This window comes from Neodiprion fabricii, chromosome 7 (assembly GCF_021155785.1).
Source record: "Neodiprion fabricii isolate iyNeoFabr1 chromosome 7, iyNeoFabr1.1, whole genome shotgun sequence".
Classification (NCBI taxonomy): Eukaryota; Metazoa; Arthropoda; class Insecta; order Hymenoptera; family Diprionidae; genus Neodiprion; species Neodiprion fabricii.
The window spans coordinates 11,510,544-11,523,003 of NC_060245.1; the positions used below are offsets into that span (position 1 = coordinate 11,510,544).

Consider the following 12,460-nt stretch of genomic DNA (forward strand, 5'->3'; position numbering starts at 1 on the left):
CCATTGAATAATTTTTTCGAATCTTTTTGAATCACATACAGATTGGATTGATCAAGAATCTTTTGGAGCAACTTGTTGTCAAAAAATTGCCTAAAGTGGTCAAATAGTTCCTCGACATCATTCCGCATAGCTCTGTCTAGTACCGGACCGGGCAGCTCTGCTTCTCTTTTGTTCTGGAGGTACTACTCTCTATTTGGATATAGCTGGTTTAGACCTCTTACTCGTGTTTTAGGACTTGTTACAATCGCCATCTTCGGATTCATCTTCTTGACTATTGTAATCATCAAAATATTCTGCACGCAAAATAAAATTCGAAAATGCTTTTGTCATATGGCTTGTTTGTTTTGAAAAAACGGTCTATAACTATCTTGACAATTAGCCGAAACTTGATTGCAGTTACCGGTAAAACTGCGGGGATCGGAAAAATCGATGTAATTTTTTAGGGGGAAGCCAGAAGGGGGGAATCCCGTTTTCTTTTGTAAATAATTTTTCATTCACTTGTGGAAGATTTTGAGACGAACAAAATTCCCTAAAATTATTATGAAATACAGTACTCATGCGCTGCAAATTGTTTATCATAGCTACGATGGAACTATTGTGACACCACGACGTACCGCCTTGGCGTACCTTTGTCAAAATTCCATTTCATTTCATTTCTTTAATTTCTTCAATGCACAGATATTGTTTCATCAAAATTTCATATTCTAATAACGGCGAGTTCCACCCCGCCTGGCAAAAGTCACGTAGAGACCAACAATGATCCCTAGTATAAGGTTCAAAATTGTTTCGCATATCTGGTACCAAGAACTGAGATAGGAGACTGCTGAATTAGCATCAGTAGCGCTTAGCCTGGAAATATCCCTCTTTTCAAGTTAAAACTATAACCAATAACTAGGATAAATCACTACCTTTGGAACCACCAAATTAAAATAGATTACTTATTAGGATGTATGAATGAATGTGTGAACATTGTACGTAAATATCTCTTGTTCATATTTTTAATGTGTCACCGACGAGATTGAGAATCGTCGGAACACCGTCGAAGAGCGTGAAGTAACGCTGACCATGTGGATTTGGGCGCCGGGCGGTCGCCCTCGCACCTCATTGCAACTGCAGCTCCTTGGACCCTCAGGCCCAAGAAGCAGCGTCTTTCGTCTGTCAAGTCGCGAGGTGCGCGGACGTCAACCCGTATTAGCCCTTCTTGAGCAATAGTAGCGTTCGGAAAATCTTAGTTGTGACCGGCCTCAAGTCTCGCGCTAATTCGTCAAATTCGAGCATTCCGTTATTCTGTTAGCTGCAAAAGACTTACTATCTTCTACGTTTCCATCTTTTCTGTACTTTACTAAATCTCATCATTTCGAGAATAGACATTTTTATGCCATTCCATTTTCCGTAATTAAATTGAGTTTGGCCCTGATTCAACCGAATCAGGTAACTTTAAGTGCCAATAATAATAACTACACTATCATTTTTAATAAATAATCTTTGGAATCATTTTTAACATATATCAAAATCAACAAATTGACACTTTCAACTATAGCTTTCAATAGTAAGATATCATTCTAAATCCACAAAGACCAAGTGACTGACGTTCAACGTCGTTCGATTCATCAACTCTTCCGAACTTGAGGTGAGGCCCTGGTCCAGAATTCTACTGACGCAGACCGACACCATCCGACGGCTCTCAATCTCGTCGACCAATTCACCTAAAGATAAGTCAATCCGAGTGTTAATCTTCGACATTGAACGAATTCTTGTTTCACCTTTATAATCAAAATTTACTTATGTAATATTCTTTTAAAAGCGAGTCTAGAATTGGTGGCTAGCTTCACTACCCCCGATTAAATCATATGTATTGTTTCCAAGATTTAATCAACAAGAATTAACAACAGGATATATAATTGATTTAAGATAATCTAAAAAGAGAGATACAATATCGAATAATCACGACCAGCTAGTTATAACCATCGTTCAGAGTAGATGTTCCTGGTACCAAATAATAATATCCTTTAAAATAGAATAACACATAATTTGCCAAAACCCGCAAACGGTCAAATTTAGTGATTCTGTAGCTTCTCTGCATTTGAATATAAATTCGTCCGTCGGCGTAGATCGTTATATAAACTCAAACGCTTTATAAATTGTTACTTTCGGCTTTTATGTCATCATCACCATACATTGTTATCAAACATTTCAATCACGAAATCACACAGAATATACTTTATCATTTACCAGTTGAATCATATTAAACCATTTATTTCCAACGACCTTTTTCCCATTTTCACTATTATAGAATTGCCTCAACAATTTAAACAAACCTCACAGACATGTACAGGACTATAGCAACACGATCCTACAAATTACCGGCTTATCGAAAGGTAGGTCTTTTTTTAAGTTTAAGTTTTATTCATTGTCGTTACGTGGGAGCTTGATTATTCAATTAATCATTAACTACCACCGCTCAGTACACTCTCACTCTCACGTAACAATTTATTTAGCTAGTTCGTTTGTTGAATTAATGGTTATAAAAAGTCGTATGAAAAGTGAAGTTTATTATGTTACAATTAAATGAATTTGGTTCCAAAGAGCTTACAGAGGCTTTCACTTATAATCAGGCTAAGTCTCTAAATAACGCGTCTCACTACGGTTTCGATGTTCTGACGCCGGACTCATCGTCTGCCTGTCTTTTATGAACTATTTAGGACGTCAGTGCTGCGTCCATGCATTCATATGTATTTCGCCACATAAGAGAGGTGTTGCTCTGCTTTGTCGCGTTGACGCATTTCTGGATATTGCCACATCAATATTCGAATTGCAACATCGGTTTCATCTGAATAACTGTCATTACTGTCTTCTGAACCACTGATTTCCGAATTATTAGGTGAGATTTAAACAACCTTTGTACTTACTCGCGTAACCCTTTGAATTAATTGCATGATCTAAATAAATGTATAAATTAACGGAAGGATGCAGAATTTCTTATTTAGATGTATCATCATAATTTAGTAAAAATATATTTCATGTAATTATTTTTAAACATTTTTCAAACGGAAAATATGATAAATGGAATTCTTATCATACTACTCTTTAAATGCCATTGTTCCGAATTTGGAACATTTCTGTTTTTACTGAATTATCACTTTAAAGGTCGGGTTTTCGTGGGACTGACGATTTTGCCTTACTCACACAGGGTGTATGATTATACACGCACGAATTATTTGGTAGTGTCAGATTCGAATCGGAGAAGTACAGAGCATTAAAACAGACAGCCAAATCGTCACTTCCCGCGAAATCGTACGGAGTATCAACAGAACGCAGTTAGTCCAGTTGGAATGTATAGAAATTCTACCGAATTCCATCCAGAAAGAACGCATCTCTGAAACTTTTTATGCAGGTAAATCGGATGGCCAGGAAGGTATCCTGAACTTTTCTACAAAAGTTGGGTCTGGATTTGGGCGCTAAAAATCATCAAAAATTTAAAAAGCGGTAAATGAGCGAAATTTTTTTTTTTATGTAGGTTTCAGAAAAAAAAATTCACAATAGATGTGTCGTGTTGTTCTTTACGAAAATCTTTGTAGCATTCTCAGTTTGACCGTAAAATGCAAGAAAACAAAAGAACGGATTGTTGTCTTTATTACCAGTGATTCAGTCAATGATTAACGTAATGTTCTGAAACTTATCCGAGGCGTAGAACAATCTGTCTCCAAAATACGCATTTAATGTTCATCCAGCTGAACCACATAGTTTAGCAATTACACGTGATCTGTGAAAATCCGCCCTTCCTTGGTCGACACTGATCTGTAAGTCCCACAGGCTGCCAAAAACTCACGCTAATAGTTTGCAATGAAACATTGATGCTTAGTTAAGCAGTACATTTTGATATGTAAACAGAGTTGTGTACTCATTTTTTCCTATATGACGGGATGTGTTTACCAGTAAGACTTATTTTTAAACTTCGTACACTACAGTCTGGTATATATGTACCTAATTATTTGTTAATTCAGTTAATATTTTGACTACCGATGTGCCGCTAAGATGAAAATAATGATTTATACATTCTATGTAACCAGTGTAACGTTTTTAAGATGTTGCAAAATAAATATGGATTCGCGAGCTTATTTAGTGAGTCAATTAAGGACGCAAATAAAATGTTATGGAAAAGCTTTAATAGCAGGGAACTTGTTTCTAGTTCAAAGTCTGAAACAAGGCTGTTTTTACAATAATATTGGTTGACGCAGCAACCTTATTCTTTTTGAAAACATAAGAGGTTTATAAACTTTTTTTATCTATGATGACTACTAGATCATTAAAATGGGGTAAGACGGGTGATTTCACCCTTTGTCACAATATCATGACCGCAAAATTTCTAATGAGAAAAATAATGGATAATCCAGGATTCTAACCTGGGTCCAAAAATGCTGATCCAGGCACTTACACCACTAGACCACCGTGCTCGCCCACAGATCATCGCAACTTTATTCGGCATATCTTTTTCTGCTCTTGTACTCAAGATTTATTTGTAACATTGATTCTTGGTTATGTGATACATTTTGATATGCAGACAGAGTCGTATACTTGCATCGTATATACAAAGATAATCTATTCTGGCCTTTTCCAAACATACCATTTAAAAAAGGCTTTGTTACGCTGCACGTGCACGCTAGTTCTTGCATGACCGAAAATATCGTAAGGGGATTTTCGAGCGTCTGGTTTGTCTTTAACAAACTGTTGTTTGACGCTAAACAGTTTTTGTTGAAGCGTTGATGAGATGGAAGCTATAAATAGCATTGTGAAGAAGAATATGCTTCGACCGTTAGCTTGCAATATTGTAAGGATACCACTCGTTCGTTCTCGTACGCACGTGCACCTAAGTCTATCGGGTTCAGACTGCTAATATTATTCTTTGACTCCAGGGTTGACGTAAACAAGAATAAATGTTTTCCGAAACGGTCAGAACGTGAAAGAAACCGTATGCATTCAATGCATACGAAAATTTAAAGTCAAATTGTTTGGAAACAAGAGGAGGAAATGGCTCGGATGGCTCGGTTGAAGGACCAAACTGAGTCTGTGAGAATAAAAGATATATTGTAAAGAGAATTATAATAACTAACATAAGATAAGGCAATTAATGCAATTGGAAGAATAAGAATGGTGTTATAACGTAGCGTGAGTGGGTCAATATTGAAAGAATCTGTAGAGTAAAGAGATTGTATTAGTTCGTTGTTGGTTGATGAGGCTCGTCTAGGAATATAGAAACAAGTTGGTTATTTTCCAATGTAAGTAGATAATTTCCAGGCTGTAAGAAGACAGTACACATAATGCGTTTTATGAATGTAATCGGATGAGTCGCCTAGAGAAAGGAGCACGAACTAAGCGCTGCGGACAAGATTGCACGAATAGTGCAATCTTGTACACCGTGTTTATTAACTGCTCTCAAGAAGGTGACACGAACAAGGTGCCTGAAAGGATCTAAAGAAGGTTGCACGACCTAGGTGCCTTGTATGAGTGCAGGAACTAGGTGCTTGAAAGGATCTCAGGAAAGTTGCACGAACTAGTTGCCTTGAATGAGAGCACGAACTAGGTGCTTGAAAGGACCTCAGGAAGGTTGCACGAACTAGGTGCCTTGGATGAGTGCACGAACCAGGTGCTTGAAAGGATCTCAGGAAGGTTGCACGAACTAGGTGCCTCGTATGAATGCACGAACTAGGTGCAGGATAGGATCTCAAGAAGTTTGCACGAACTAGGTGCCTCGGATGAGTGCACGAACTAGGTGCAAGAAATGATCTCAGGAAGGTTGCACGAACTAGTTGCCTTGAATGAATGCACGAACTAGGTGCAGGAAAGGATCTCAAAAAGGTTGCACGAACTAGGTGCCTTGGATGAGTGCAAGAACTAGGTGCTTGACAGGATCTCAGGAAGGTTGCATGAACTGGGTGCATTGGATGAGTGCACGAACTAGGTGCCTTGGATGAGTGCATGAACTAGGTGCTTGACAGGATCTCAGGAAGGTTGCATGAACTGGGTGCATTGGATGAGTGCACGAACCAGGTGCCTTGGATGAGTGCACGAACTAGGTGCAGGATAGGATCTCAAGAAGTTTGCACGAACTAGGTGCCTTGGATGAGTGCACGAACTAGGTGCTTGAAAGGATCTCAGGAAGGTTGCACGAACTAGGTGCCTCGGATTAGTGCACGAACTAGGTGCAGGAAAGGATCTCAAGAAGTTTGCACGAACTAGGTGCCTAGGATGAGTGTACGAACTAGGTGCAAGAAATGATCTCAGGAAGGTTGCACGAACTAGGTGCCTTAGATGAGTGCACGAACTAGGTGCTTGAAAGGATCTCAGGAAGGTTGCACGAACGAGGTGCCTTAGATAAATGCACGAACTAGGTGCAAGAAATGATCTCAGGAAGGTTGCACGAACTAGGTGCCTTAGATGAGTGCACGAACTAGGTGCTTGAAAGGATCTTAGGAAGGTTGCACGAACAAGGTGCCTTGGATGAGTGCACGAACTAGGTGCCTTGGATGAGTGCACGAACTAGGTGCAGGAAAGGATCTCAAGAAGTTTGCACGAACTAGGTGCCTTGGATGAGTGCACGAACTAGGTGCAGGAAAGGATCTCAAGAAGTTTGCACAAGCTAGGTGCCTTGGATGAGAGCACGAACTAGGTGCTTGAAAGGACCTCAGGAAGGTTGCACGAACTAGGTGCCATGGATGAGTGCACGAACCAGGTGCTTGAAAGAATCTCAGGAAGGTTGCACGAACTAGGTGCCTCGGATGAATGCACGAACTAGGTGCAGGAAAGGATCTCAAGAAGGTTGCACGAACTAGGTGCCTTGGATGAGTACAAGAACTAGGTGCTCGAAAGGACCTCAGGAAGGTTGCAAGAACTGGGTGCCTTGGATGAGTGCACGAACCAGGTGCCTTGTATGAGAGCAGAAACTAGGTGCTTGAAAGGATCTCAGGAAAGTTGCACGAACTAGTTGCCTTGAATGAATGCACGAACTAGGTGCAGGAAAGGATCTCAAGAAGGTTGCACGAACTAGGTGCCTTGGATGAGTGCATGAACTAGGTGCTTGACAGGATCTCAGGAAGGTTGCATGAACTGGGTGCATTGGATGAGTGCACGAACCAGGTGCCTTGGATGAGTGCACGAACTAGGTGCAGGATAGGATCTCAAGAAGTTTGCACGAACTAGGTGCCTTGGATGAGTGCACGAACTAGGTGCTTGAAAGGATCTCAGGAAGGTTGCACGAACTAGGTGCCTCGGATTAGTGCACGAACTAGGTGCAGGAAAGGATCTCAAGAAGTTTGCACGAACTAGGTGCCTAGGATGAGTGTACGAACTAGGTGCAAGAAATGATCTCAGGAAGGTTGCACGAACTAGGTGCCTTAGATGAGTGCACGAACTAGGTGCTTGAAAGGATCTCAGGAAGGTTGCACGAACGAGGTGCCTTAGATAAATGCACGAACTAGGTGCAAGAAATGATCTCAGGAAGGTTGCACGAACTAGGTGCCTTAGATGAGTGCACGAACTAGGTGCTTGAAAGGATCTTAGGAAGGTTGCACGAACGAGGTGCCTTGGATGAGTGCACGAACTAGGTGCAGGAAAGGATCTCAAGAAGTTTGCACGAACTAGGTGCCTTGGATGAGTGCACGAACTAGGTGCAAGAAATGATCTCAGGAAGGTTGTACGAACGAAGTGCCTTAAATAAATGCACGAACTAGGTGCAAGAAATGATCTCAGGAAGGTTGCACGAACTAGGTGCCTTAGATGAGTGCACGAACTAGGTGCTTGAAAGGATCTCAGGAAGGTTGCACGAACGAGGTGCCTTAGATAAATGCACGAACTGGGTGCTTGAACTAGGTGTGCAAACAAACAAACCAATGCACGAACTCGGTGCGGTAAAGTAACTGAGCGTATTCAGTATCAACCTGTGATTCAACCAAGGTATGGGTGTTTGTAAATCTCAACGCTGAACAAGCTCAGCTGTGGTCAGACTAGAACTGAGCGCCGCTCCGCGGTGGCGCTTTTATATGGGGTGGCTGGTCGTATCATGGAGCGTTTAGCAGTCGTTCGGTGACGTCACAATTCTGGGAATAGCGACTGACAGATTATCTGCTCCCTCGCAGAATTATACTCTTAGGTGCTCATTCACTCATTGTAGGCAAGAGTGAATTCGACAGCGTAAATCCATTTATACAGAAAGTTACCAGTCCAATCACATGAAAAGAAAACATGTAACTAAGGTTTTTCAAACACAAATATAAGAAGGGCTCAAAAAGAAATTACAAAGGTTTTAGTTTGTGAAAATAATATATCAATCCATGAAATTGAATAGGTGATGCAAAATGAAGCTAATACTTAGAAGCGTTGGGCATCGAGGTTGTGAACAGCATAAATTCAAATTATCATCATTACTCATCACTATGTTGCTGTTGTAAAAATCATTGAGATGATTTTCCAGATTATAATTTTAGCTAGAGTTCCAAAATTTTTCATTATAAATGAAAAAGGTCTTTAAATATTCAGAGCAAACTTCTGTTTCCAAGTTCAACTCGACTTTTGCTACTATATACGTCAGTAGATTTCTTACTATGTTAACATTTTGATTTTCTGCATCTGCTATTGATACTGATTCCAATGCAGATTCGTCACTCAGCTTCAAAAGGTCTACTGATGGAAAAGGCTTTCTTTCTTTAATTAGCCTTAATGGTAAACATTTCTTCAAGATACTGTTTGAATATATGTTCTTTGCAAACTGCCGGGCACTCGGCTTTTCCTACTTTTGCTCATCATTTTTTTTTTATCAACTTTCCTCATCGTTTATCAAATAAATTTGAGCCGCTATGTGTTTATATCATCCAGGTTTATCATCAATACAGTTGCATTTCACCTTATGAACGACTCATTGGGTTATCTGTAATTGTGAGTAAAATTTTACTCTATACACAAATGAAGAGGCTGGAGCAAGAACCACTCTGATCTATTTGGACTAATTTTGAGAAAAACATAAATCAATGTTTGCTTTCTCGTGAGAGTACGGACGAAATCAATTTTTCAGATAGGTTTTTCTTGGATTCTTGCTATTTTTCCCACTCAACAGTGGTATTCTTGGTAAGTACTCTTTAATGCTATAACATCGGTATCACTAACTTATTTTTGATCAAAAATGGACTAAAGTGATACTTGCCCTGAACTTCTCAAATGCATGTATATGAAATACTGTACTCACAAACAGATCCAATCATACTTCATTCAATGACTGCCGCAGTGACACAGATAGCACGTGTTTGATTAGTTATGGAAATAGAAATTTAATATCAGAACTTGTGACTATTATACGATAAACAATCACCTAATAGCAATACTAGTGAGGGGTATCACGCAAAACCTCTATTGAAACGAAATCAAAATATTCTCGGTGAATTGCAGCCCAAAAAAGAATTCCCGGACCAGTCTGCATCTCCACGTGAAAAAGTCACGCCTCTATATGAAACAACCCATTCATTGCCTACGTACCATACAGCAGCATCGAGGGAAGGTTCTTCCCAGAACGCATTCATCATGCGTTATGGCATCTGCAACAAAGCAGCTCGATATTTTTGAAGCTACATATAATGATGAAAACGCTGTTGAAATTGCTTAGTAAACTTTTCAAAGTAAGCGGTAAACCTCTTCCCGCAAAAATCACTGATGGCTACCAAAGTTTGCTGTATTTCCGTCAAGTTCTCAAGCTTACCACTGTTTAGAGAGATGACAAAGAGATATGGATCATTGACATGGGATTTGCGAGTTAGTGATGAATGACTATAGCGAGGAAGCGGGATGATTGTTGACGACAGATTATATTTGATTATCAATGAAGAATACTTTATTCGAGGAGGATACAGAGTTGATGCGATCTGTATCGCAAGAGAACGATAACTGACGATTTACAGGCGAGAATACACATTGATGGTACGCATACATGATTTTGAGACAGCAGACAATACATGTGATACAGCTGATTTGTTTTGAGTCGCGACACGGACAAGCGGCGAGATTTGACGCAGAGACGCTAGACGGCAAGTAAACATTGCACGAGAGTGTGCGTTCATGCGTGAGGACGATTTACGGTGTCGCGAGACACACATTTAACTAATTCGATACTTTGCCGAAACAACAACCCATTTAAATTTTTCGGAAAAATCTAATCAAAGCATGAGTTCTCGACAAAAATTCAATACGTAATGGGCTACAGTTCATATGTGGATATACTTTCCTTACAATAACAAATTTAAATTGTTTATTTATTAAATCAAGTCGATGAAAAATGCCAAGTCTGGTGACCTAGGTTGATCACAGAGTTTTTGAATGCCGTCATTCTAGAATATCAGAAATTTTCGGATCTCGGGTAGAGTCTCATGGAGTCATTACAAAATTTAGCCGCGACCTAACTATCCGACTTCTGAATGTAGAATTGAATCTTTACAATTACTTTGAGCTTCTTTCAGACATGATCGAAGTAATCTGTGTTGCAGAGATCTCGCTCTAATTAGGTTAATAATCTTTAAAACTGGCTCCATAAAACGAATCGTATCGACAGATTAGACACACACAGCTTGTTGACAAATGATACATTGTTGAATTTAACATTGTTGAAGAAATATCAGGATCTTCTTTACACAGTGTGACTAATCCCGGTTAACATCCAACCATAGCAGGAACGCCATCTGTAGTTATACACACTAGTTTGCTTAGGAGAACATTTATCTCTGGCCAGATTATCCTTCAACGCCGCATTCTTGTACTTGAATGACTGGAAGCAATTCTTGTACCGTATAGCAATCGTCAAAAATCGTAAATAAACTAACTTATGCTCGATTGGCGATGTCCGTACTTTAATTTAACTGCAAATAAAACTTTTCACACTCCTCAAGACCTTCCGTAAGCTGGTCGTTCATATCAGTCGAAATTTCCTAAACTCTTCTAGTGTGCATTTTTTCGTTGAATTGGTGTCACTGTTTACCATATTTGTGTGATCAAGTCGAGTCATTTTTTCTCATTCTGATTTCAAGGCTTCGATTTTACGTTTCCGATCTGCCGCAACTTTTGGAAAATTTGTGTAAAGACCAGCGTGCTGAGTTTTAACATGTCTTTATACGACGCACTTCCGATTATTCCTGAATACCTACGCACACAGTAAAACACCTACAACTATCACCAAAAGTAAGAATGAAACGTTAATCTTTCCACGTCGATTTTTAGTAATAATTATGAAGTCTTGATCGCTTCACCGCACTGTCATTTCCACCGTAACTATCAGAGCTATTGTAATTTCAAGTGTGAAGACGATCTTTGAGTGAAATAACTCACAGAAATTCGACATTTTATAATGTAATCATTTTCACCCCACGGAGATGAGAGCATTTATGTATAACTATAATCAGACGACAAGAGACAGTAGGCTTAGGTGATCGTTTTGAGTCTTTCTCATTTCCGTGAATTTAGGAAGGTATTTAACGAGGAAATTTTTCCTCAGAGTATGACGAAAATTCGTTCATACAGGAATTATTCGACGTGGAACTTCATATTTTTCTGTGTACGTCACTAAATTGGGGATTCTATTGTTCCTTGGGACCAGGCCGATCACACAGGTACGTTTCGGCGATCGGCTTTGCTTTCCCGTAATAGGATTGAGGACAGGATCACGTGTGCCAGTATTGATGTATTGTTACCTTTAAAGAGTATTTATTTTATTCAATTTCTGTGCATACGAAGGGTGTTACACGACCGAAAGGAACTGGAGGATTTCGTTCTTTTTTCTTCATCGGAGTTACGAACTTTAGGTATTATATTAGTACTTCTACTATAACTACATAAAACAAGCGCCAATTTCAAATTCACTTTTAGTAGCCAGTATACCTGCTTGATACACCAATTGGCCCACTTCTCTTCCCTTGACCTAGGTTTTATGCTGATTTGTTTTACTCATTTGACGAACACATTCCAGAGCAAAAGGCTGTATCCTACTTTTTCTAATAGCCGAAATGGCACGCCTATCACTTATATCATGAGGTATCGTTTATTCACTCTTGTTTTCAAATCCTCTGCAGGAAACCAGAACACGCCAGACCAGCTAGTAGAACCGGCGCCTGCCGGGTTTGCCTCAAGTCTTTCAAACCCGATGACTTCTCTAAGACATGCAACGAGTGCCAGCATAAAGTTTGCGAAGACTGCGCTTCCTATTCTACTACCGTGGAGACTGATGATACGGTGAGTATTTGAACGAGGGTTCTTCGTCACTAGTATTTTGTATTTCATAACTCTCCAAGAAATTATTCAAGTTCTCCAAAATAATTCAATCTCTCACTTAATAATGATTGTCAGAAATTCCACCAAATCGCATAACCTTATTCTAACTTCGAAATCTTTTGTTGATTATTAAAAATCGTTCGGCAATCTTTCAGCTCTTATA

At 39.5% G+C, this 12,460-nt stretch overlaps 1 protein-coding gene across 1 annotated transcript in view; it reads left to right on the forward strand.

The window, feature by feature from the left end:
* Positions 1–12,460, forward strand: part of LOC124186843 (regulating synaptic membrane exocytosis protein 1) — a 1,552,625-nt gene that overhangs the window by 539,444 nt on the left and 1,000,721 nt on the right. Inside the window, exon 5 of the mRNA XM_046578894.1 lies at positions 12,099–12,258. Coding sequence (XP_046434850.1) covers positions 12,099–12,258 — 160 coding nt within the window. The remainder of the gene's footprint in view (positions 1–12,098; positions 12,259–12,460) is intronic.